The sequence below is a fragment of the Astatotilapia calliptera genome, chromosome 5 (assembly GCF_900246225.1).
Source record: "Astatotilapia calliptera chromosome 5, fAstCal1.2, whole genome shotgun sequence".
Classification (NCBI taxonomy): Eukaryota; Metazoa; Chordata; class Actinopteri; order Cichliformes; family Cichlidae; genus Astatotilapia; species Astatotilapia calliptera.
Window position 1 is genome coordinate 15857848 of NC_039306.1, and position 27835 is coordinate 15885682.

The following is a 27835-nucleotide window of genomic DNA, read 5'->3' on the forward strand; positions in this document are numbered from 1 at the left end:
AACCAAGTGGCTGAACACTACATCGAGCAACGCGGCTAAATACCCGGCGGGGGCGGCGGGGGTTGCAAAGGAGGCGGACCTACCACGACCCCCACAGTTGGAGCTTCAAATGGTTTTACAATGCAGACCATCTCTCAAAGAACAGTTTGTGGCCACTGGTTTGGAAAGAGACGGTACAAATGTGCGTAAAAATCCACGAATACAGATAGACAGATAGATGGGCAACTCTCACCTTCCCTGAGGAAAAGAAAGACACGCGAAACGCACGAAAGGAGAGCGAGGTCATCAGATTGTTCCCACTTACCAGCGGAATTATCGTGGAAGCTTCGTGATACGAGCTTTTGGTAAGACATCACAATCCTGTCTTTTTTATTTGTTTTATTTATTTATATTTATTTTTTAGGGGAATGGCTTTGTTACTTATTGTGACTGACATATTTCCAGGTTTTTCTGCCTTCACTGAGAGGTGGACACTTGTAAAATAATACTTTAAACCTTTATTGCGATCTTTTGATTTTCATTCAACCACGCAGGAATATAGTAACCTAAGGGGAAAGCAATGAAGAAGACATAAAGGAAATTGTAGCTTCACTCTTTGGATATATAGGCTATAGCTTTGTTTCCTAAAAGGGGGTGATCAATGAAGAAAGAGTAGCTCGGTCCCTCTGGAGTGAGCGCCAAGAGCAGATGTCACGACTATGCGTTTCATCCAGGGCAACAAACTGGTGCTCATCCGTTGTTGTTGTGAATCTTTCTTAAATATAAACCGATGCGCCTGAAAGTTACTGTAGCGCAGTTGCAACAGGTAAATCCAAGCTGGACGAATGCCTACGTGAGCAGTATGTGACACAGAAACGGGTTTGATCGCTTATATGATTCCTATTTTGAGCAAATTTTTTTCACAGGAAGGTGTAAAACTTTGACATGTTGTGACCCCAGTGTCCCAGTATTCTTACAGGTTGTAGAACAGGCTACTTCCCTGCGGTTTAGGCTGTAGCACATGCAGGCACATGGTATGGAGTAGCTAAGCCCTTTCCTTTTCCTCCTCTTAGCGAAACCATATCCGACGGAAACTAAAAATTTTTCCGACTTAGTTCACCACAAGGTGACAAACATCTAACAACGGCAAGAGTGGATCAGTAGCTATAAACACCAGAAGGAACTAAGAGCAGCCCTTTAAAGCACTTTAAAGTCTGCCTTTGTTACTGTGGGCTGAAGATTAAGCATGATTACATTATTACATTTCATATGTTGTGTCACTGAGGTTTTTGTGAACTAAATATTCGCTGCTTTTCTGTTTTCTTAAGCTGAATGTGTCTTGATTTGTATCAGGCTACTTCTGCTGTATTGTTACTTGATTTATTTATTTGTGGTCATTTTAATTTAGATAATGCTGTGAAATGGATTTTTATCCCATTCTAAGTATAAACTAGGCTTATGTGTTGACCAATAAAGAGGCTACAGTTCAGTTAAATAAATAAATAAATTGTAACAGGTAATAAATACATTTAAAACGAGCCATTTTCAGCTGAAGATGCCTAAAATAAACAGGTTTCAGCTACTTGACTGTGAGCATTTGTTTTGTGAGAAACTGAAAACCAAATGATAGTACAACAAGATGATGGGTGGAAGATTAGTGAGAGTGACACTTTTTTTTTTTTTTTTTAATTTTTGCATACAGTGTGCATTCTAGCTCTGAGTATATAATTAAGAATTTACAGTGGCTGTTTATGTTGAAAAGCTGCTTAACTGTAAAGTGTTGTTCAGCAATAATAACAATACTTACAGTAAAACTGTTTGGGCCAGGTGGTTTCATGAAGCTGCAGTTTTGTTTTGCTTTGTTTTGAAATCAGCATAACAGCTTGTGTTAATGTAGGATAAAACTTAACAAGTGGGCTGCAGGCGGCTGGCTTAGATTTTCCTTTTGCTGGAAATGTGTGGAAATGTGGTAGGTGGTGAATGTTTTTCTGCAATGGCTGTCAAGATCTTTCGACCCCAAGCTGCTTAAATGCATGTGTTGACTAGATGTGTTCGACTGTGACATATTGGGGGGGGAAAAAAATTGGTTTCCAGGTAATGTGAGAGAGGGTGTATGTGTTTGACTTTGGTCCCTATCGAAACCCCAGTGTGGGGTTTTGTCCTGGGGTCATTATAGTGCAGAATGAGCAGATAAGCCTTGTGTAATGAACAAAGTGACTAGGAGTTTGAGCAGGAACCTGACAGGTGCACAGTGCGTGGAAGTCAGTGTTTTATCCATGTGGGATGCAGCCAGCTGTACTCATGTGTCACATTAAAGAGACCTGTGAAATGTTGTATTTAAGTCAGTCTAACTGTCATGTGTCAGGTTATTATTATCTTTGTCATGGGTCTCATAATCTTTGTGGGTTGAACCAGACTTCATCATGCGCCAGTGTCTATTTATATTGAAGTCATTAGAAAGTCATAGTCGTTTGTTGATATTGTTTATATTGTGTGGCAAAAATACATTTTGTTCAGCATTTTATGAGAGAGTTAAGATTGAAAAGAGAGCTCTAATTCTGTTCAGAGTGGATTTTTTAAGCTTTTATCCCCCAAGTTTGTTCCCTGTGGATGAATATGCACTGACATGTTAATATATGATGACTGAAATATTCCACAATGAGCCATAGATTTTGTATTTATATTTGTACTTGTCCTAAAGAATTTCCTTGGCTATTTAGTCTAATGTTTTGTAACCCCAAGAAATCCCCTGAACGACAATTAATAATAATAAAATGTTAGATAGCAGCCGTTCAAATTTCAGCTCATTATTTCGATTTCTAACTCATAGCATCATGCATCATTTTTGGCTGCAGCAGACATGTTTTCCAAGGAGTGCTGAGTGAAATCTACTCAACACCATACATCAGATAGAGTTAGACATGAAAGAGTAAGATATTTCCCTCAGTAGAGACAATAACTGGACTTCAAATGAACAATAATGATAAATTCTGGCTCTGATGGACAAAATTATTGCTCTGTGTGTACTGACCCATATGGGAAAGATTATAGAAAACACTAAGGTTTCCCATTCCCTCGGTAAATGTTTAGGTTTTATCCCAAAAGCCTGACATTACAATTTACTCATTAAAGTGGTCACTTTGATAGGTTTTCCTCATACAACATTATTACTGCATTCATCCTTCTTTCTCAAAACAGTGTTTCATGGAAAAATGTGAAAAGGGACACTTAATTGTTCAAATCATAATATGAGACATAAAAGCCCTCAGAGACAATGTAATAAAAACATACAACATAAAACATTTATTATTATTTTCCCCCATGTCGTAACAAGGAATCAAAATATCCGTAGGCCTTTAAGCCAGGGTACCTGCTATAATGCTTCCACTGCAATCACTTTATTCTCGCATTGATGTCACATTTAATCATTTTGTATTTTTTAACTGTTCAAATAAAACAACACCCTGCCCTGTCAGTAATTCACCCGTTAAAAATGAAAAATGCAACATTCTTGTGATGCAGTGTAAAAGCTGCCTGAAACACATGCACAGAGTATAATTGCTCAGTACTTCCCGCTGCAAACTCCTGGTTACCAAACTGTGCTTCAGAAAAATGTCCTGCAGTTTATCAAGTAATCATAATTAATGAGAGTTAACTATTTGCTTAAATAACTTACCAAACTGTTTTGGCTAAAAATTAAATCAAACAGCCCCTTTAAAAAAAGCTGGTTGTAGTTACTTCTTACTTCCTTTTGATAACTGTAGGACATATGCTTTTAATATTAAAAGAAATATAGTTGGTTTATTATTATTGCACTGCACTGGTTTTTCACTTTACTCATGTATGGCACAGATATATATGGTTAATTCTTGTTATTCAGAAGATCTTCTTTGTAACACTGTAGATTACAAAAAAAAAATAGTGTTTGTTAATAAACACTTAATTACAGCTGATAAATATATGTAATCTCTTATTCTCACGGTACAAAGTCATGCTATCATCTTGGTCTGTCTTGTTAGATAGTTGAAGTTGAGAGGTCATTTATAGAAAGCATTACAGTGGCTTTATTAACACTAAAGCCTCCTTAACTGCTTTAGTGCTAATAAAGCATAATAATTGCATAATTTGCACAATGTAAAATACATCTGTGTATTTGCTGGGTTTCAACACGATACAAAATTTTGTTTGTTTTTTTAAACTATTTTTTTTACTACAAATGGGCAAAATCAGTTCAAAACCATGCTAGCAACAAATGTAAAACTCTTCTCAAAGGATCAAGACATTACTGATAACTCAAGCTGTCTTTGAACCATCCTGGTTAAACTAATTTGAAGTATCTTTTACTGTCTTCTTTCCATGGTGACTTCGTTCTGTGCTATCAAGCCTGAAACCCGGTGCTGTTCTCTATAACTGCATATGTGCGCTTGTCTGTTGTATTTTATTTCTTTGTGTTTTTGTCATGAACCTATGTACGTTTGAGTGTTTTTATCTTCTGTGTTAAACACAGTGACTATATAATTATTGTATAATAAAATGTGAATCATAAATAAAATGTCCTACTGTTTTTTAAATTTTTGCTTTATTATTGTCTATAACATTTTACATCTAGCATTAATTATAAAGATTGTAGACAGGAGAATCTGGGAAAAACTTGCATAAATAATCATAAATAATAGCTTTTATATCTACTCGGACCTGTACAGGTGCTTGTACTGACTTCCTTTGGAACAATTCGGGATGTATCAATTAGGCTTAAAATAAAATCTGACATTTTATGGTTCCCTAGATCCTAAAGTGTCAGCCTCTGGGATGTGTAACTCACAACTTCACCTACCATCAGGGTGCACCTGAACCCGTACTGATGAAATATGGGGAGGTTTGTTGGGCTGTTTGCTATTGCTCTACAAATCATCCTTTATCGGACAACTGAGCCTAATGTTTTCAACTAAATCTTTGTACAAACACAGACTGTATTGTCTGCTTGCACAACTGCACATTGAATTTCGTCCTTGTGTGCTTTCTAGTGGTGGTGCTTCATTTTATGACCCTTTAAATGATTTAGGCAGCTTGTATGTGATGACTAAGAAAAATAAGCCAAGATTATTTTATTGAAATTATAGAGGGTTCAACCTTAGAGATGGAAGACAGTTGTACCAAAGCATCAAGTTGCTTAAATAAATGTCTATCATGTTTATTTTTTACTTTATTTATGCAGTTCAGCAAAAAGGCAATTTCAGAACTACTTGGGGGTAGTTAAAGCTAAAAACAGAAATGTTTTATAGTTAACAGCACTCCTTTTTTTCTCCTGCAACTATTTTCTTTTTATGTAGTCTTTAATGTCCCTGTCTGTTTGATTTAACATACATTTGACGTTATACATTTGTATAATGTATAATTTATGCAATTCATTTCTAAATTAAACACCTCAGTTTTCCTTCAAAATGAATGGTTAGAATACTTTTAGTATACTTTCTAGTCATGCCTGTTTAAAGTAAAATAAATCATCTGTTCTTTTGAACTGTTTAAAACGTTCGTGTTAATATGAAGGTTTTAGTTGTTGAGAAACCTATCATGATAAATGGAAAGAATATGTAATTCAAGTTCTGGCTGTAATGCAAGACATGAGCATGTGGTCCCCTGTCCCCTGGAAGCACGTGGATTAGGATGAGCTGGTGCTGCCAGGCGCTCTTGGCTGAACCTCGTGCCACATGCGCCTTTCTCATCTACATGTGCTTGCCTGCTCCCCACTGTCCCGTGTTTGTCGCGTGCATGCCCTGCTTTATGTCCTAGTGTCACAGGAATAGATGCTCTGGTTTTAATGATAAGAAAAAATATATAAATAGCTCCTCTTACTTGAACTTTTAACCTTGAATTGTCAAAAAAGAGAGAAAGAAATCAGCTAATCTTTAACCCTCCCACTTGTTCAAACATTTCAAATGTCAGATAAATATAGTAGCTCAAAATGAGACTTTTCAGTTTTTGTCACTTCGTTGCTGAAAACAAAACTCATTTGGAATCTATATAAAGTCTAAGAGTTCTTGAAATTATGTTAAAGCAAGTTTTAAATTGATACCTTTTTAGAACCAGCCCGCATTTCAACAGGTTTTAGAGCTAAATTTCCACGTAGGCGGGGTAATTTCTTTGGAAAGAAAATGACCAAATTCACAGGTCGAATGGTTTTAGGAGTGAACGTCACAAATTTTCACGGGACACAAATATACGCTTAAAAAACTCAGGCTTCTGGATCAGTGACAAGCTCTGCTCTTTAAAATTATCTTATATGTGTTAGTATAAAGAAATAATTTGGCTTTAGTTTACTTTTGTGTTTTATGGGAACATTTAAGTGGAAATCACTGGCAAATATTTTCTGTATTTGTCAAAGTTCTATACTAAGATGTGTCCCAGCTGTAGCAGCTGTGACATTTTCCTAATATCTCCTACAATTTTCAGAAACTTTTTCATGTGTCTATTAACTTTTTGTACTCTGAAAAAAGATTCTGAATGTAGAAAAATATGTGGAGCTGGTTTGACTTGTGATATTTCTTTGAAAACAACTTTTTTAAAATTTAAATTTGATATGTATTTGCTAAGATATACTGCAAAGTGCCTCATATCTATCATATCTCCTTTTCACAATAATAAAGAATTCTCTGGTTTAGCAAAGCCACACTTCTGATAAAATTTGTATACAAATCTGTTTTTAACATTTGAGCCAAATTTTATAAACTTTGTGGTAATTTGAGTCCTTTTACTTCTGTAACTAGTAATTATGTGGTACTATGTTGTCTTTTCAGTCCATAGTTTGGTAAATCCATTAGGATGTACGGTGCCATCTATAAAAGTCATGCTCCTGTCCCCCCACCTCTGTACTTCAGTGTTGAGACAATATGGTAGTCCTGGCGAGCTTTGTGCCAAACATCCTGATGCCAAATATATTTATGTTGGTCAAGATCACGAGGAGCTCACTGAACAATGATTATCCAGTCATCAATTATATGTTGATGTTCTATAGCTAAATTGAATCTTGCAGTTTTGTGTTGAATAGCAAACAAGCGTCAGACGCCATCCGCTGAGACTGACATTGTGCAATGTCCTTAACATTGTCCACACTGTCACAGAAACACTGACTTCCATTGATAATCCCTGTGCCAAGTCTGAAGCGCTTTCCCTTCTCATATTCACCTCTGCTGTCTGTGGTGTGATCTTAGTAGGACTACCATTGCGGCTCTGATTAGTGTTATGAATCAATTTATATTCCCAATTTCCCAAGACTTTTTATTTCCCAATTTGTCCTGCAACTGTGTTTTCACATAGTTTTAGTTGGCCACCTCTGCTCTTGTAGCCTTTTTAAAGTTTCATCAGACTTTTTATTTCCCCTGGCAGCTCTTTCCATACTTTTGAATAAAGAAATAAATGAGGAAGTTTAAATGTTCATGGGTTATTTTATAAGAGTGTTCTCAGTTGCACTCAGTTTTGTTTCAGTGATCATGCACACACGTGCACACGTGCACACTCACTTTGTTGCATGTGTTTCTACAGTAAGACCTTTATTTTCATTCCCTCTAAATGAGGTTTTTTAGTGGTCATAAGAGGAAATTGTGTACTTGTAACTTTAGAAATAATGCAATAATTTAGAGAGAATACAGCCTTGAATAATTTGACATTTAATTGAATAACCTTAACCATAATACTTTTTTATGGTTGTGGTTAGATTATGCTTTTCTTGCATTAACAGTTTTATCATTTTTTGATGAACCAAACTGAGATTTTTCTTATTTTTCATGGTACTCTATGCAGTACGGAAGAGGATTAGGGCCACTGGAAAAACAATCTGAGAAAAAAAGTCAGAATTCTGACTTTTTTTTCAGAATTCAGGAAAAGAAGAAAAAAAAAGACGTGCCCACTTTTTTCCCCCAGTGTCCCTAATCCTCTTCCGTAATGCAGCCCTGTGAAACACAGAGTAGTCTATGTTTCAGTAGATCCACCTTTAGCACTGATAACTCAAAGTAATCTTTTTCCGTTTGACTTTATCAGTCTCTTCCATTATTGAGGAGGAATTTTGGCCCACTCTTCCTCTTAATAACACTGCTTCAGTTCATTTACATTTGTAACCATTCATTTATGGGCAGAGTTGTTCAGGTCTCACAGCAGCATTTCAATCAGGTTGAGGTCTGGACTTTGACTGTGTCATTGCAACATCTTGATTCATTCTGCTGTAGATTTGCTGCTGTGCTTGGGATCATTATCCAGTTGTATGACCAAGTTGGGGCCAAGATTTTGCTGTAGGACAGATGGCCTCACATTTAGAGTACTGGCATACGGACAGCAAGGTGCCCACGACCTGTGGCAAACAGCAAGCCCAAATGATCTTGACAACTGTGTTTGGCAGCTGATATGTTGCATTGTTGCATTTTGTTCTCACCATGCATGGTGCTGTGCATTATGGTCAAGACATATATGTTGAGTTTTAGATATATAGAAGACTACAACAGAACAGTCACTGCTGTATTTAGGTATAAACATGATAAAGTCACGAGACAAAACAATAGGCTCTTGTTGTGTTTACTGTAAATTCAGTGATCCCATGCTTTGTGGTTGTTCATGAACAAACATAATGACTGTAGTTTCACTCACCGTGAGAGGCTCAACATTTTGAGCTCTACATGTTTACGTTTCTAAGTTTGATTTATTTTTGCTTGTTTGCGATTGCTTTTCGTGTGATGGCCAACACTAATCATAACTTGTATCACAAAGTGTATTTCAATTTGAAAATAGCATTCACACAACATTTTCTCCTCTGAATTTACCTCACTGGAAATAATTGCTGTCAAAGGCCAGTGTTGCAACAGGAAGTGTTTACATCAGGGGTTTTTAGGCTAGGGGATTGAGGCTACGTTAAGGGACGTGGTATCATTGAGCAAATACTGACTCACCAGATAACATGGTGCAAGGTATCAGTAATGTTAGGTATTTTTTCTTTTTAATTTAAAATCCAGATTTAGATCTTCTTCTTTTTTTAATTGATGAAAGGTATTCATAAATTTGAAGAGCTCAGTACCCGATTGTATTGTGAAGCAGCACGCAGTGTCCTCTCAAGTTTCTTTCCTAGCTTCAGTGGCATTGTATCAATGACACTCTTTAATTGTACACTATGAATAGCCACAGCAGTGATCTTCTGGCAGAGAGGACACTGTGAACACAATTGAGCTGATCTACCCTGGTCACAGCGGAAACTACTAACAACACACCATTGTCTGTCTAAGTTCTCACTGAAGTATAGAAGAGTATTTATTTCTGTTAAAAAGTCCGAGGCAAATTTTAAAGAGCTATTAATTACAGGCTTGCTAATGATAAATGACAAATACTCTGACATTCTCTTCTGACTGTAACTGTGAATACAGCATCCCCCACACTGATGCTACTGTTAAACTGTATAATTATAGTAGCCTCATAATAGCTGCTTTGGAAAGCGCTTTCTCTGTTATTTGAAGCATTTTGTTGTGAGTGATCTGGCATCTCGTTTAATCATACTCATGTTTATATTCATCATCAAGGCCACAGTGTCATTGTGTGGGGATGTCAGCAGTAGCACTAAAAATCGAGGGATCTGGAATATAAAAGACAAGAGCAAATACGGTTATAAAAAAAAGTACTCTGACTGTGGACTTTGCCTTAGTGATCCTGACTTGTTTGCTTTGCTCCATTCTGAAGTTCTGGAAAGCAGAACATGCATCGTCATATTTCATCCTCACATTTCATTATTTGCAGTTCAGTGTATGGACTGCAGAAACTTCTGAAAAAGAACAAATGAGGTCAGATCCTGTTGTCAGGCATGTTGAACGTCACTCTGTTGACTCTGAGTCATTCCTGTGCTGTACAGATGTATTCTGGATAGAAAAATTTGATAACGTCATGAACACAACATTTTGTTCCAATTTCTAAAAAAGAAAATTAGGCAAAAACAAATGACTTGTTTGTGGCTTGTAAAGTTTAGCTTTCAGTGATGTGGCACAGACAAAGGCAGCCCCACAGCATATTTCTAGGCCCTCTCTGAAAAGAAGGATTGTATATAAGGGTTTCTTCAGGTCCACCCTTTTCAAGTTTAACAAACTTGCAGAGATGTATATAAGGATATTTTTCACATGGACTAATCAAAAGTCTATGAACTTTTAGAGAAAGCTTGTGTTTCCACAAGCATTAAAAAGTAGCTGATTGTCTACAACAGGCTGGCTGAAACCACATGTCTTGAGGGCCATTAAGCATGTTAAGTGTACATTGTCTTTATGAAATGGTTTATCCAAAACAAATAAGGCCTCTTGTCTGATATGTTATCTGACTCATGTTCTTTCCACCTCTGCCCTAGATATTCAAGTCACTCATAAGAACTGCTTTAATCGAACGCATACACCAAACAGAGCTTGAATTATGGAGCCTTCTCAATCAGAGATGAACATATTATCAAACGGGAAAAGTCATGACCTCGGCGATGATGTGGGTGTGCCATTGAAAACAATGCTAGATGAGGATCAGTGAGTATTCTTTCCTTATGAATGGCTGCCTTTGTTTAATACAGCTTGAAGCAAGTATTTTTTACGCTTTCCTTTTCGTCTTTCTCTAGTTATACTTGTGTGAAAGCCACAATCTCATAAATCCAATTAACCAATATTCTTTTAAATTCAAATGTCACTGCTAAAGCTAAAAGCAGATGTTTGATTTGTTTTTGCTTACTGTTGCCACTATGATAATTCTCCATTAACATTGAAAATGATGAACAAGATAACAGATGTGGTGAACCACATAAAGTATAACTTCATAAATAATATTTGCTTTTTTAAATGCATGTTTACCTTGTTTTTGTGCTCGCCTCAACTGGTGGATCCTTATACAGAAATGGCACTCAAACAGTCAGGTATGTTTGCAGAGATTTACGTCAAGGGTTTTCAGCTACATATTTGCTCATTACGTCACCTTCAAAGCACATGATTTGCTAGAGTCTGCAGACGATGTTTGCTCACTTTCTCAGTGGTGGATGGAAATGCCATCAATTAACACCTGCAAATCTGGCCTCTAGATATGAAGAGCCTGATGATGGACTGGAGAACGAGGAATTTTTGCCCAACGAAGGCGGAAAGAAACCCATACGTTTCACAGATGTAAGTGAGAAACCCAACAATTATAGCTATATAACATAGGTAACAACGTTAGGTTTTATCTTAAATTGGCATTTAATGTATACTCTGTTTTTTATTTATTTATTTATATTGCATTTACAGTTTGAAGGAAAGACGTCTTTTGGCATGTCGGTCTTCAACTTGGGCAATGCTATTATGGGTAGTGGAATCCTGGGTTTAGCTTATGCCATGGCCAACACTGGGATACTCCTTTTTTGGTGAGTAAATGATTTTTAAAACAAATATTGTCTTAAACATTCCTTTTGGAGGAGGATACTTGTTCACCTTTTATCATTAATTAGATTGATACAATCATTATTTCAAGCCTCGTACAATAGCTTTTACTGTATGGGGACAGTCTATTCTTGCACTGTCAAAAGAAAAGACTATATCTATCAGCATATAGAAAGTTCTGTAGCAGGTAGTTTCAGTGCCTCCCTTATGGATGGATCTACATATTTTACACTGGATGTCTTTTCTGGCACAATTCTCCCATTAATACTCCCAAATGGGAGCAGACTGGCTTGTGACCTCTTGAGGCTGGTTTTGTAACCCCTACTGGTCTCAACACAGGGATCTTTTGTATATTAAGGAAATGTGTTAACCAGTACACTATGGAGCTAGCATATGGAAAACTATTTTGAGACTAATTCTTAGAACTACGTTCTCATGGCAGTGCCAAGAAACCAGTGAAGACCTCAGGAAATATCTTCACCTAGGAAAGGAATTCTCACATGGATGTAGGGAATCACAGAGATCTTGGTATAAGGAGTCATCCTAAGCGATGCTGTCTGGCCCCACATTTATATTGAACAAACAAATGTATGACAGCTTCCCACCTGTCAGCAAAAAAAACAATTAGTCTTTTTCCAACAATTTTCTGACCTCAAGATTTGCTATTCTACTGATATGCAGTGATTAAAATGAAAGGAGGTAAACTAAGTTGTACTTCTCAAAGTAATCTGCCTTTTCAGTGCATTTATAAATAGTACTGATTTATTATATGTCTTAATGTCTTGCAACACATTATATGCCAAGATTGGTTCACTTTTATTTATTGCCTCTCTTAGGCCCCAAGCCTCCTTGCCACATAGGCCATAGAAAGGCCACAGCTCAGAATAACTGAACCGCCAGACCCCATAGAGGCATCCATACAGACAGCTGCTGTTAGACCATGACCCAGGTTTTCCTAGTCATATAGTTTATGTTTAAGTAGCTGTTTAAGTGAGACTGGAGCAGAAAATGGCCTCAGCGTCTGGTGAAAGCAGGAAGTCAGTTTAGTTTATACAGAGTAGCTCTTGTACTGAAGGAACCTATAGCCTTATGGAATCTTCCTATTAGTACTTGCATTAGAACTGTATAGTGTATGATTAGCACAAATATAGTTAGAATGTAATATTACATCAAGCCAAATTTAACACATACAGAAGAAAAAAGGAATAAATAAGTACAGCAAAATAAGTATGTTTATAGATGTCTGTATTATAACCACATTAATGCTAGAACAGGTGTTTCAGCCACTGAAACATCTATCCAGACTGAAAAAATACTACTGAAAATACATGATACTGCAAGGTTTATAGATCTGGCTGGAATAAGTATTTTAAACAGTTGCAATTAAAGTTGATATAAACACTTCACATATAAAGGCTAATTTACATCATGAAAAGCTGACAGATGTAACACTGCCTGTGTAGCTGGATTTAAGAAATAAGTGCTTAATCCTTCGGGATTCTGAAAGTTCAAGTTTTTAAAACATGTTTATTGCCATCTTGTGCCAGTAGAGAACGTGACATCATGTGGTAGGTTTTTTTGCGGTCAATAGACTTACATTAGTTTATGTTAGCTAACAAAACTAATAACTCAGGAGAAAATAAGGACATCCATCCACCCAGTCGCTTCCGCCTATCCTTTTCAGGGTCGCGGGGGGTGCTGGAGCCTAAAATAAGAACAGTAAAATAAAATGAAATATAAAAAACATCAGTTTTTCACTTTTGTCCTGCCCTTGGCTATATCAATGAGTTTTATGTTAAAAGTGAGGTAATGCTGTCCAGCTGTCACTCTCTGTCTCTAAAGCAGTAAGTGGTTCTTCATTGTTTGGTTAGCTGCACTCAAACTGGAAAATCCACCTGTTAGCCATAATGCTTGGATTTGTAAAGCACTTTATGAATGAGATTAGTATGGAGAGCGGGTTTGAGACAGGTGACAGGTGGTTTACCGAAATAAAAAACCTGGAGTCAGAAACGGATTTTTTCTTGTGTGGTCATATGTACTGTGCGGCACAATCAGCTGATGCAGTCAGTGCTAATTTATGACCACAAAATATCATGAATCAGAAAACAAATTTCAGGATAATAGTGGTATAGAAAATAACGAGTGTGTGACTTTTGTTTTTTGTCACAGGTTTCTTCTGACTGCGGTAGCAGCTCTGTCATCCTACTCTATTCATCTGCTGCTCAAATCCTCAGGCATTGTGGGTAAGCATTGTGTCATTTCTCAGTGTTTTGAAAAGAAATGGTACAATTACATGTTGTAAAGTTCTCACATCGAAAATCCCCTGGAGATTGCTATTGTGGTTGCCATTAGAAAAGGACAGCTTATAAAGTTAAAAAGATCAAAAACCGCTTAATGTCAAAGAGTGCTTGACTGAAAAAAAGGTTATGTGAAAAAAACTTTATCAACAAATAAAGTATTCATAATTTAAATGTATTTTTAAAAGTCAATTTTGTATAGAAGGATTTGATTTTCAGTCATCGCGACTTGTGTAATGCCCTGTCTCATTAAATAAAGACATTTTGTTTTGTTTTTTTATTCTGTAATTTGAGGTTTCGCTGAGTTAAAATTGTCTAGGCAAATTTTAAAACTAGAAAAAAAGTCATGTCAGCGTACTCTCTATTTATCTAAGTTGTGCAGTCATTTGTCAACCCCTCTGAAAGCGTCTCGTTGTGTTCCTTGGACAGAGATCATAGCAAATATAACTAAATTTGTGATTGTTTGTAATCTGCTTACAGGAATCCGAGCTTATGAACAGCTGGGGTACAGGGCCTTTGGCAATCTTGGAAAAATAGCTGCTGGCACAGCAATCACCCTGCAAAATATTGGAGGTGAGGAGACAGTGTAGGTTTGGAACATGTTCGCTCATGTGTTCTTCCACTGGCCTGAAGCTATAAACTGATTTACTTCAATTCAATTCTGTTATATGCTTATTGCACCAAATCACTTCAAGGTGCCTTATACTGTACGGTAAAGACCCTATAACTATAGTCAAATAAGCCATTAGTATTACTTTGGCTTTTGGTCCTATTTATAAGTTTGGGATATGATAGAGTATTAACAATGAAGTAGCTGCTTATAAGTAGCTGTATTCCTTGTGATTTTGACATTAAAAAGATTTGCTCTTCTTACTGACCAGAAAGTTGTTGAGACAAACTAGGTCATACCTTCTTCCTTAAGCATGAACTACTCAACCCAGCTTCTTAAGAAAAAAGCCACAGTTTACCCTGTTGATTTCAGAATTGAAAATGGAGCTGCTTGATTACTAACAGACTCAAAAAGATAATGCTGCTTTCCTTTCTTCACTAACGATTAGCTTTGGTACTGATTGTAAGATTACATTTGAAGCATTTCATGGCCTACAACAAAAAAACATTTCATCAAGTGAAACTGAAGCAGTCAGTCCTGTGAGTGTCATCGGGCAACAGTGGCGTTTCCTAAGACCAGAGTCAAGACATGAAAATTATCTGTGAAAGTCACCTTAGATTATCACAGTCATTGATGTTTTTTTGTTTTGTTTTTTTCACTCTTTCTTTAAACTTGACTTTAAAAATGTTCTCAAATGCATTTTTCAGCTCTATCTTGTACTTAATTATTTATTGTAGGAGAGCTTGATTATATGTTTTAGTGTGATGTGATTTAATGTGATTTTAATGTGCCTCGCAAAACTTCTTAAGCTCTAAATTAGTCCATAATTGAGATAAACCCATACTGATTTCATAACTAGTTTGCTGCTACTACGTGGTAAGATCTGGTACGATCTGTATCCAGATAACTGAAAAGGGGAAAATATGTTAATGCAAGCTGTAAACGCATAAGCATGTCACTGTGATCAGTCATACCACTCACTACCACTAACTTCACCTGCTTCTTCTAACCAAAACAGTTGCAGATATTACTCATAGGTATAACAATTGCACTGTAAAGAAGCTACATAGCATAATTGTCATTGGAAAACTGACCTTATTTTTCAACAAATACACATTTTTGCTTGAAAGGTAACAGAGTCTATCGTCCCAGCTCAGCTAAGTTATAATCTTAAACCTGTTTCAAAGCAATAAAGTTTTGGTGCCAACGATAAATACTGAAAGTAGTAAAAATTTGTAAAACATCCAATTTCCCAAAAGTACAAAGGACGCGACCACAGTGTCCACAGTAGTAGCGACGGCTGTGTCACCTATGTAAACATGATGTGGTAAGTGTACTTGTGTCATGGTTTTTCTGATGTCTGTTTGGTTAGCGTGTGTACTTGCACTGTGGTTTACTTCACCACATGTTACATTTCCCCTGTCTTGTCTTGTTACAGCTATGTCCAGCTACCTTTACATTGTTAAATCCGAGTTACCGCTGGTCATCCAAGCTTTCCTGAAGGTTGAGCCCAACAGCGAGTGAGTCTTGTCATTTATGTCCTTTTCAGTACATGAGCACATGAGTCTTGCCTGTTGTTGACCCAGAGCTGAGACACTGTGTGCAGGGTCATGGGGCCTGGCCCAGTTTGCAGCATTTACTGAGTCAGTTGGTTTGGGGGTGTAATGAGAATGGGAGCCTGGAATTGGCTGAACAACAGGAAGGACATGAAGGAAGGGCATCTGATACTAAAGCACACAACATCAATCCTCACTACTGTCAGCTTGTAGAGGCAAGCACTGTCCACGTCAGAGTTATGCCAGAGACACGGTCTGCATAAGGCCACGGAGGACTGAAGTAGATTCCAGCTGTCTGTTTAAATCTAAAAAAACCTTGTGCTCAAAATGGATTGCAGCTATAATACTTATGTGCTGCAGCCTAGACGGTCTGAGGGCAGATATTCAATAGCTCAAGATACTCAACAGAATACTTTATTCAGTTCAATTTAGTTTTATTTATATAATGCCAACTAGCAGGATTACACATGTCAGGGCATAATGTGCAGACCTTCTGAGTTAAATGGGCTTGACACAAGATTTTCATCTAAGCATGGGGCTTGTTCCAATTGTTGCTCGTTTGTGTATTTTAGTGGAATTTTCCTCTTGCTTGGATAGACTCCAGCCGCCCCATGACCTTGTATTCAATAAGCAGAAGGGAATGAATGATGCATGGACTCATAATTACATAATTGTTCAAGTCGTAGGTGCTTCAAATATTTAAAGTCATAAAAAAAGACCTTCGGTTGTAAGGGGTCTTGCAACACATAGTGTGGCAATCCAGAATCCTGACCTCAACATTATTAAGTCTTAAGATTAAGATTAAAACCAAGTGAGACAACCTAAACCAGGGGTAGGCAACCTTTCTGATGGTGAGTGCCATCTAAAATTTCCTCAGAAGTCAGTGTGCCATATGATTGCATTAGCAATAAATTTAATAACACTCTATATTAACAGCTACACAATATATAGAACCACTTTATAGAATGATATTAGTTTGCAGATGTTGGCAGGTATCAGCAAATAGTTATCAGCTGTTTTGAAACAAAAACTTTTTATCCATAACAAGAACTCCATAACAGCAAATGAACTGTACAACAGAAAATGCAAATGCTATTTATGGTCTCCTCACAACAATGATAACAAAAATAAACTAAGCCAATATGGCATGTCTGTTAATACAGAGACACACATGTTAGTGTGATCTCTGGCCTCCCACTCAGAGACAGAGGTCTCCGAGTGTCCAGCATTCAGACGGCTACCCGAGGACACTCATGTGAGAGAAAATCTGTTCACACAGATATGTAGAGCCAAATACTGTCAATAAGGCCCCTGCAATGTTCTGAAGAAAGTTAAACTTGTCAGGTAGTGATGTCCAGCAGGTGAAAATGCAAGCTCCATGAACACGCACAGCTATGGATTCCAGCTGCTTCGATGTTGCATTAACTGGCATTAACTCAGCCAGATAATGCGAGACAAATCTAGCTGCTCATTAAAGTGTTCTGGTTTGATCAGAAAATAAAACATTGGTCCATACACCTGAAAGTCCCAAAAACGCATTGTGAATTCTGTCTCGAGTCTACGGATGTATCCGTGTATTTCCGTGGTGCTGATGCTGAGCAAAAAGCTCCTGAAGCTTTTGAAGTGTCGGAATGTGGAAAGGTAACAACGTCCCTCTCACCGATAGGCTAAGTTATTTTTAGCCAATTACAAGTTGAATCTGGTAGTTGGGGTTGTTAGCTAAGATACTATCATTAAGAAGTGGCACAACTAATGTATCTATGTGAGTTGATTTCCGATGTGCATCGTTGACGTGGCCATTTATTTTTTAATGCACCTTCTCAGATTAATTCACTGCGTGTCGTGCCCAGGGCTGGATTGGGACAAAAAAACAGGCATTTTGACTAGAGACCGGCCCACCAGGTATTAAAGCTATAAAGACTTTGAATGAAAGCAAACACTGTGGTGACAGTGATGTACAGTCTTGTTGGTATATGTATGATTTCTATACATTTTACATCAGATAAAAACTTTGGTTGTAAGCTTCAGATAATTATTTAATAGCAGCCCGACATTTTAAAAGAGAATAAGAAAGTATTTCTTTGTGCCCCCCTTTCCCTGTTAATGCCCAACCTGGCCCTCCTGCCAAAACTTTGCCAGATCCACCCCTGCACAGTTACCAGCTGTCAGCTACATAAAAAAAAGGATCCTGGTGTTATTTGTCTCTCAGAAACAGTTCATAACTTCCCTTCAACTCATTCATGTCACCTAAAAGTTAAACCTGTTTCTCCATCACAGCTCTGATGATTCAGTAAGGACATCTCCTGGTTACATCTTCATGTTTCCCTCTCATCACATAACCAAACCATATCATGACCAGCAGGTTTACAGCTGTGGCTCCAGCAAACATCAGCTGATACTAGAAATTAATATTAAATAAATTCTAACAACAGCTGATCAAGCTTAAACGTGCTGCTGTTGTTTAGCGCGACATCCGCTGGTTTCCTCTTTCTGGCGCAAAGTGGGAGATAAACAAACAAGAGAGAAAAGCCGATCAGCTGATCATTGATCAGTTTCATGATTAAAATAGCAACAGGAGAGGGAGGGGGAGAGAATGAGAGAAGAAGAGGCAACTCCAGCTTTGTGTCTTTTTCCATCCTAGCTGAAGTCCAGGACAAACTGCGTCCCTTCTCAGCTCAACACCAAACGCGTAATATTTTCTCTGAATACGGGACGATTCCGTCTTTTTACGGGAAGGTTGGCAACTCTACTAACTAACCTTATGAATAAAATAAAGTTCAACATCAGTAACATCATAGCACCCACCCAGCTGTATAGAAACTCCGTCATGCTAGCTAGTACGGAGTACGGGTTATTGTAACTGACTGTAAAAAGTCAGCACAACGAAAATAAACTAAACTTGGTTTATATCTGACCCAGATAGACTGCAGGTCATAACTTCTTAGCTGAAGTTCAGTTCACCTGACACTCGGACCGGCGGCTGCCTCGGGTCTCTCCTCCTGCCTCCCCTTCCCTCATCCACCTGCTGGCCTCCACCACTTGTTAATTTTACTGAATCTGTGGAAGCTCCGCCATAGCCACCTCCAAACAACTGAGTTATTTTTACACACCGGCCAGCATCTGGCCAATCCACCACCTTTCATTGTTTATACCGTTACAAAAAAAAGGATAATCGGGCCACCGAGCAAATGCCTAGTACGCCCGATGGCCAGTCCAGCTATGGCCGTGCCATCAGTTAACCCTTAGGGTTGCTGACCCCTGACCTAAACCCACATGACAACAGCAGTTCTCTCGTAGTTCTCAACCTACTTGCCACCTACGTTAAACGCTTATAGCCAAATGAAATAGATGTATTGAACTCTGTAACTGCTCTACATGTCTTGCACACACACACACACATAAATGACAGCAGCAGGTGGTGTAAAATGGGGTGCCAAATTCTGAGGCTGAGGATAGGTCAGCTCAGGGCCAGCCCTTTAGCAACGGAGGCACACTGTGTTCATGTCCACTCGATGAACCTTGTTGTCCAAATTCATGACGTCACAGCAACTAAGAGGAATGAGGGGTGTGTAGTGGGTCTGCAGTTTTATTTATGACTAGTGGCTCTTGAATTAGAAAGCTATCGTGTGGTGGAGAGACAGCCAAGTGCCTTTCACTCTGCCTGAGTTTAAGTAGTTTGTGCCAGTGCTAAAGTAGATCTGAATTGGTTGGTGTTGTTTTATGTAGGGTATGGGAAAGTTTTTTTTGGCAAAATATAAAGGGTCCAGTGATGTCCATCATGTTCAAATGCAGAGAGGCTGAGACATTTGGAAACAGTAGCTACTTTGTTGATTTTTTCTGTCTGCCATTCGGTTCTATAAAAAAATCTGTTAATCCAACCTAGGGTTGTCACTCTATGAGAACAGTGAAAGTTAAATCAAAAACTAATTTTGAGGGAGAGAAAACCAAAACTGTTTGTATTGTCACTATTGTCACTGCTAATGCAACTTTGGAAGCTAAATGTTAAAATACTGCTAGTCAGACTAACACAGTCTACTTCCAAAGACTTCATTTGACTGAACTTGGATTTGAACTCTAGACTTGACTGGACAGAACTTGTCCCAAGTGCAAGTGCACCTGCATGTGAAAGCTGCTCTCATTTGACCTACCGCCTAAAAGGCCAAAGAAGACATGACCTATGATTTGTGCAACTTCCCCTGCTTTTAAGTGACTCGCCCAAATTCGCATGCACACATGCATACACAAATAAACACTGGTAGTGTCATAGATCACACTGTGTTCCAGCATGTAGGACTGTGGCAGACAGCCGATCCTACTCATTGTGTTTCTTGCAGGGTTAAGAATAACAGGCTTAGCAGTGAGAAACAGGCTTTAGGGGACAAAGACTTTCCTATGCACAGGATTTAAGAGACAGTTGACTTTAAACTGCATGTTTGTGTGGTACCATTTGGCTCTACAGCTCCTGATGTTTTAAGTTTAGACAGGTAAAATGACTATAAACATGCTGTTTCACCACATTCATTTATTTATATTCACTTAGCAGATGCCAGGTAGATAAAGCGCTAAAGTTCACAGAATAACTCGCTGTATGGATACGGTAAGTATAAAAAAGGCACTGTAAAGTGCTTAGATAGATTAGTCCCACTGGAAAAAAGTCATATAGATGCCACTGCATTCCATTTAGTATAACTGATGATTTGAGTAGTGATTAAAGACAAATAAATGTTTTTAAAACTTAAATATATTATGTCCATCCTTTATTATACAGCTGGATCACAGTGTCAAATCGATAAAAGCTATATCATAAAAGAAGTCAGACTCTCTGCAGCATCTCTAACTGCACCCTAACACCTGACAACTGAGTGTCAGCATTTATACAGAAGTTATTAGACCACCTGTCATAAAACAATAAAACACAAATATTTCAGTAATCTGTGCAAAACGTATTTAAAACTCAAATTTAGAGCTGTTCTTTGGGCAAATAACAAAAGGAAATAATGTTTTTATACCCAAATTTGAGCAGGCGCAGTTGATTGGTAGGTAAATAACTGTATTTCGGTATCTTGATAAAATATAAGAATGTCTTTTACTATTTTTTCTGCTTTTTCTGAAAAATAGTAAATTTGAAAAATTGATGATAACAACAGTAAATTTGTTTTATAATTAAACTTAAAAAAAACAACAACCCATAAATAATGATTTTGATAATTACTAGTACTGTTATTTAGTCAATTGGAGAATAAACCTTCGCAGGTTTGCACCCTCTGAACCTGCACAGGATGTGTCAACAACAACAACAGGTTATGACACAGGTTACAGTGTAGGTTATGGCGTGGATTACAAGATAGTTTACAGTGTAGGTTATGGCGTGGGTTACAAGATAGTTTACAGTGCAGGGTTTCAGCAGGGTTTGCAGATATGACAGATACCACGGTGTAGATTTAACACAGAAGTACGAAGCCACTGTAACACTAACATTTGTCTACATGTCCTTAGAATAAACATATACATGTAATCTCAGCTATTGAGGTTGCACAACAGAGATATTTCTTTTTGAATGAATTTCACAAGATATTTGTTCAGAGTGAGGACATGTCTGATGATGACAAACTAGCAGAGCTGTAGAAGGAGACTGTAAATGTGAACACTAATACTTGTCTGATGTCTTTTTTTCTGTTTGAAAGAGAGGATAAAGTGTCTGACAGGGACTTTAAGCTTATACTGGTAACATTTGCTGACTTCTTCAGTCCTAAGATGTTTAGGCACCATAGTGTTTTGCTTTACTGCAACTGTGACCTGTCATATAAATAATCTGAGTTATGCAACACACTATTCTAGTACTTCTGTCGAGAGTAACATAAGCAGACACATTTTTTCCACAATCTTGCGGCCAAGGGTGTTCCCAACAGGTTACTGTTGGCCTGACAAAATGGGGTACATCAGCCATTTGGACCAACAGATTTTTAACAGCCTTGTGTCACAGATTTAGCCGCACTGACATTTTTAAAAGTACAAAAACAGCACTAACTCTATGCTACATGTACAGAATGAAGAAATATGTTACCACCACACACTCTTACCAAAATAAACTAGATTTTTCTCCAAACAGTCTGTGGTACTTGAACGGAAACTACCTGGTCATCATGGTCTCTGCCAGTATCATCCTGCCCCTTGCTTTAATGAAACAGCTTGGTGAGTATAATGTAAATATATCTTTGTTATGGGAGTACTGTTTTCCACTTCCATTTACCAAAGAAAGCTTTTAGTGTGTTGGAACATGCTATAATAATACCTTTTTACAGATATTAGAAAACTGTCACAGCTACAAATTGCTCCACAGTTTGAATAAAAGCCATATATTAAAGATAAATATGCACGTTCGAATGTACAGACACATAAACAGGCACACAATCGAACATATGGTCAGAAGCTCATTCAGACATATAAGCAAATAGTTGTAAACTATGGCCAAAAATAAAGGGATGAGGATTAAGGGAAAGCTAACCTATAAAAATGAGTTTTCAGCAGTCATTCAAAACCGTTATCAGAATCAGCTAACATGTGATCTAATGCATACATCAGACAGTGATGATGTTTTTTCTCCCTACAGTTGCCCTGCTGTTAAAAAAGAAAACAAAAACAAAAACATCCTCTTTTGAATCAGACCACTAAGGCAACTTTAACCTTATTGCTGACACAATATTAAAGCGAGTGGGCAATTGCATATAGATGAATGTATAGGTGTTTTCTGTACACACAGTGACCAGAGATAAAAGATAAGCTTGAAGCAGATAAAAAAGCCAAATTCACTGATCTGTGAGTCTAGCCAGACTTCCAGGACCATGTACACATCACCAGCGGGCTTAACTTTCCAATATAAATAATAGATTATTTGAATTCCCTAAGAGTAAAAAAAAAAAAAGTAATAATATAATATGTAATATACTAATAATCAATAGCTAGTGAAATAATATAAAATATTTATGTTGTCTTCACTTAAATTTACAGTTTGACTTACTTTTTTTTTTTTTTTAACTTAATTAAATGTTTTTTCTGTTTAAAATGGATCTCCATGGCAGCTGGGCAAGGTTCCTGCATAACAAGTATTATGTGTTGACAGTCTGTATTAACAGTTAATGTCCTTTTATTCAGCTACTCGTTGTAACATAGCTTCTTTAAAGTAGTTTTGCTCCTTTTCATTATACTCCAGAGTAGTGGGTTTGAGTTTTGGGTTGTTTTCATGCAGTGCATTTATCTAACTCGTGCATTTGCCAGTTTGTGTTCAAGAAATATTTTCTATACTTAGAAGTTATCAGTTAAGATTATTTGAAATTAATCCAACTTATCTAATAATTTTTGAAGGCAAAGGTATGTACATTGCAGTCAAGCAATTAGTGCGTTCTTGTCCTACCCCTCACAGCGAAAACAGCGGGCTGTTCAGTTAAAAATAATTTCTCCTGACATAATCGCACTCTCAATTCCGGCATATTCTGCTCGTTAATACACAGTATAAACATGCCGTCTTTGCCCTCACAGTGCTGTGAGGTCACTCTGTACATTTTCAGGATGTTATTGCAGTAGCTTCATTTATGACAAGGAGCATCTAAAGCTAATGCAGTTAATAGTGGTTCCAAACAACACATGAATTCAGTCTGAGGAGCAGTTATGAATTTTCTCGTTCTCTTTATTTTCAGGTTACCTTGGCTACACCAGCGGGTTTTCTCTCAGCTGCATGGTGTTCTTTCTCACTGCAGTAAGTTGGTCCAACACACACAGTGGCACATCATCACAGTCACTGCGCACACAGAGCCTCTTTTGCTCTGGCATGCCTTCCTGGCGTACACTTTATGTTGCTAACTTTCCCATCCTTGTCTCTATTTTTGGTGGAATGTGTCAGTGTTTGATAAGGCTAATATAAGAGCTACTATACAGACATCAGAGGTTCAAAGTTAAATCTGTCTACTTAGAGGCTGAGTGGCCCTAATCTAGATTGAAATGGTTTTTCTAAGTAGTTGTTGATAACTGGAGGATGTTTTTTTAATGACTGACATATCACCTTATCCTTATTTTTCATGATATTCCTGTTTGTTCTTCCACATGTTGCCACATTTGCAGGTCATCTTCAAGAAGTTTCAGATTCCCTGCCCCTTTGAGGAGTTCTCAGTGAATGGTACCGCTTCCCACCTCAGCTTGAACGATTCAGTCCATATCCATGAGTACAACAACGGTGTGGTTCACGAGGATGATGACTCCCACTGCACCCCACGCATGTTCACCATCAACCCACAGGTAGGCGGCTGAGATGAAGAACCGTTTGTATCTGTGGATATGTATCGCTTTTGAATATTGAAAGCCAGAGATGCTGAGATGCTGTAAATGTATTTGCTAGTTTCCACACATGTATGCGGGGAAGCTCAACTGCACTGCTAATAATAGACAGTCATGTGTTTATGTGTCTCTTAACAGACAGCATACACCATCCCGATTTTGGCTTTCGCTTTTGTTTGCCACCCTGAGGTCCTGCCCATCTACACTGAGCTACGCAAGTGAGTCGCCCATCTGTAACCTGCAATGTTTGATAACATCTCAGTGCAAAATGTGGCATTAATGTCCACTCTTTGATTTTAGCCCATCAAAGAAGAAGATGCAGAAGGTGTCCAACATTTCCATCTTAATCATGTACACCATGTACTTTCTGGCAGCTCTCTTTGGCTACCTGACTTTTTATGGTGAGGGCAATTTTCCCTGACATTTCTTTTACGATTGGTGTTTCAGTACCAGCGGACGAATACAAATGGCTGTGTTCATATCAAGTGGACAGAACAGTGATAGATATTTGTTATTATTAAGTAAGACAAAAGGAATCTAGTTTGGGCTGGAAAATATTTGACTAGGGAGATTAGTTTTTTTTAGAGGGGCAACTCAGATACAGTGTTAAAATGTTCATTATACTTTACAAATCTTGCAAAAAATAAAAATAAAAATCATTTTCCTCGCAAAGGAATAGCTTTTCCTTGTTGTTAATTGTTAGTTATTGTGTATTAGCTATTAAGTGCCATCATCCAGACGATCTAATGTGGTTTCTATAAAAGCGTAGTAACCTTTTTCATGGAAAAATTGAGTCTCTGTAGACAGATTTTCTAATCAGGGGTTTTGTTTTGTTTTGTTTTGTTTAATGATTCCATCCTTTACAGAATTTGCCTCTACTGTGTTACATGGAACCCAAGCGCCCTCTTGTGGAGATTGTTTGTCATGGTATGCTGTCCACAGTTGCTGAGTAATGAGCTCATGCGCAGCTAAACTAGTTTATGTTGATATTTCTGTAGGCAATGTGGAGACTGAACTACTGCACACATACAGCCGGATTGATCCTTACGACACTTTGATCCTGTGTGTGCGAGTGGCTGTCCTTACTGCTGTAACACTGACAGTCCCCATTGTGCTATTCCCAGTAAGTGATGCATTTTATTTCAGTCTTCATTCAATAATTAAATTAATATTGTAACATTATAGTGTTTCTAATGTGATTTTTTTTGCCCACAGGTGCGTAGAGCCATCCAGCAGATGATATTTCCCACCAAATCTTTCAGCTGGTTACGTCATATTGCCATCGCTCTCATTCTTCTCACCTTTATTAACATGTTGGTGATATTTGCTCCTAACATTCTGGGAATCTTCGGCATTATTGGTGTGTATAATACTGAATGTAAAGTTGGAATAATATCAAAACAGTAATGCTTTTCTTATGCTCTGGAGTCTGAGACTCAAGAAGAGGGGGTATAATGCTTAAATCTCCAAGAGGCAGTAAGGGAACTGATAGGTTGGATTTATGGGTAACTTCAGTTGCCATTTGTATACACACACAAACAAATATTAAATGTTAAAAACGTGACCAGTGTCATGGACACACTGACAGCTTAAGTCAATATTTTTGTTCCACTTTGTTTTCAGACTGAGGTCATGTTTCATAGGTTACAGGTAAAAGTATAAAACATTAACCTTAGGGACTACCGGGTACTTCCTCAAAGCAAGGGTTCACGTACAGAGTTTACCTGTTTTTGAATCTATGCACGGAAGCAGAAAAAATAGAGGATATAATAAATAGAGCTGTTTTCAGATTTTGCTTTTTTGTGTGCTAGCGTGTAAAACAGAGGGGATTAGGAGAATGGGATTAGGATTAGGCACATGTATATGTTGTATAAATAATCAAAAAGTCTGAATAAAAGTATAAATTACAAATCAAGTTTACAGAAGGGCAGCAGTGACACGGTGGTTAGCACTGTGGCCTCACAGGAAGAAGGCCCTGAGTTTGACTCCACTGTCTGCCCGGGACCTTTCTGTGTGGAGTTTACATGTTCTGCCTGTGTTTGTGTGGGTTATCTCCGGGTACTCCGGCTTCCACTCACAGTCCAAAGATATGCACTTAGTGCGGTTAGATTAATTGGTGATTCTAAATTGGGTGTCTATCTCTCTGTGTTAGCCCTGTGTCAGATTAGTGACTTGTACCCCCTGGAGGAGAACGAATGGATCGAGAATTTAGAAAACAGAAAACAAACATCAACAAATAATAATGAGTCCCGTGTATTTTTTTCTTATCAAAGTTTTATTACAGCATTGCATGCTTTTTTATTTTTCAGGCGCCACATCAGCTCCTTGCCTTATTTTCATCTTCCCTGCTGTCTTCTACATCCGCATTGTTCCCAAGGAAGATGAACCCATGAACTCTCTTCCTAAGATAATGGTGAGGCAATGAAAATATTTGCCATGCATGTTACATCATTTTACAACTTCTTGATAGTTAAGTCCAAAATGTTTTCCCATCATTCTTAGGCTGCCTGCTTTGCCGCTTTGGGTTTCTCCTTCATGGTAATGAGTCTGAGCTTCATTATTATCGACTGGACAACAGGGGAAGGCCTCGCTGTTGGAGGACACTAAGTGCTGCTTCATTGTGTGTAGTCTTAGGGAAGGAGTACATACTGTAAAACGGTCAATGGTTAGAAAATACTGTCAAGTAAGCAGGAACACACTACAGGGCTGCTAAGAACAGCTTCCGGATTTCTAAATGTGTAAAACACCCAGTATAGTATGTGGGTAGAAAGGAATCACTCTTGGAAATCAATGTCACTTTCTGACTGTAATTTAACATGTATCTGTACAAAATCCATTCATTTCAATATTTTATTATTTAAGTTAACAGAGTGTAAATTTTTATTTGAATAATTACGAATGAACAGGGTTGTTGTTCTGTTTTGTTTTTTTGTTACCCTGTGTTAGTGCGATAACATCCAAGGATGCAGGGATGATAGTGAAATTGTCTTTCCCTGTTGTTTTCCCTTTACTCACACACACAAACAGCTGCAGCTGGTACTGTACAGAGAAAGACAGTATGATTGACAGTATGAAAGGAAACAAATTAAGATAAAGTATAAACAAGAGACAGTAAAATAACATATTTTTTTATGTAATATTAGTTATTTTCCATTAAATGCACAGAAGAAAACAGATTATTTCAACCTGCACCAGCAGCGATCTGAACTGTTCATTCTCATCATTATTATGTAATATTATATAGTGAGGTGTTTTAAAGCCTTAGAGCATGGCTGACATTTAATTATGTGTATGTATTGTTTGCTTCATATGCATAAATCAACAAATTTTATTCAAAAACCTGGGTGCCTTTTAGCATTTAACAAAAAGCACACAAAGATACGATGAAAGCAAGAGTTTATATTTATTTAGCTAACTACCAGAAACATGTTTTTAATTTCAAATGAAATATATTTAATTCTACTTTATACAATGAAACCAATAATCATGATACAGAGATAATTCACACAAATAATATTTCACTTGTTTGTTAAAATGTAAAGTGTTTGATAAAGAAATGCCTTTTTAATGCTTTTGTAGTGCATATAAGCCAACTGTGACCCTTAATATAAAGAGTTCAAGTTTACTTTAACACTTTGTAGAAGTTTATTTACCTTATTT

The 27835-nt window shown here is 37.5% G+C and overlaps 1 protein-coding gene across 2 annotated transcripts; it reads left to right on the forward strand.

Annotated features, from left to right (window-relative positions):
* slc38a3b (solute carrier family 38 member 3b) lies at positions 1-27057 on the forward strand. 2 transcript variants are annotated; one of them, XM_026167505.1, is made up of 17 exons: positions 1-344; positions 10343-10508; positions 10868-10888; positions 11051-11132; positions 11253-11368; positions 13554-13627; positions 14162-14254; positions 15730-15811; positions 21957-22039; positions 23542-23600; positions 23963-24136; positions 24314-24393; positions 24476-24576; positions 25174-25298; positions 25391-25535; positions 26485-26588; positions 26678-27057. In XM_026167505.1, exons 2-17 carry the CDS (start codon positions 10405-10407, stop codon positions 26780-26782), a joined length of 1548 nt encoding a protein of 515 aa, XP_026023290.1. In that variant the 5' UTR covers positions 1-344; positions 10343-10404; the 3' UTR covers positions 26783-27057. The 2 variants fall into 2 exon arrangements, with proteins under 2 accessions (XP_026023290.1, XP_026023291.1); XM_026167506.1 differs by lacking the exon at positions 10868-10888 and having other exon boundaries at positions 2-344.
* Positions 27058-27835: the final 778 nt, after the last annotated feature.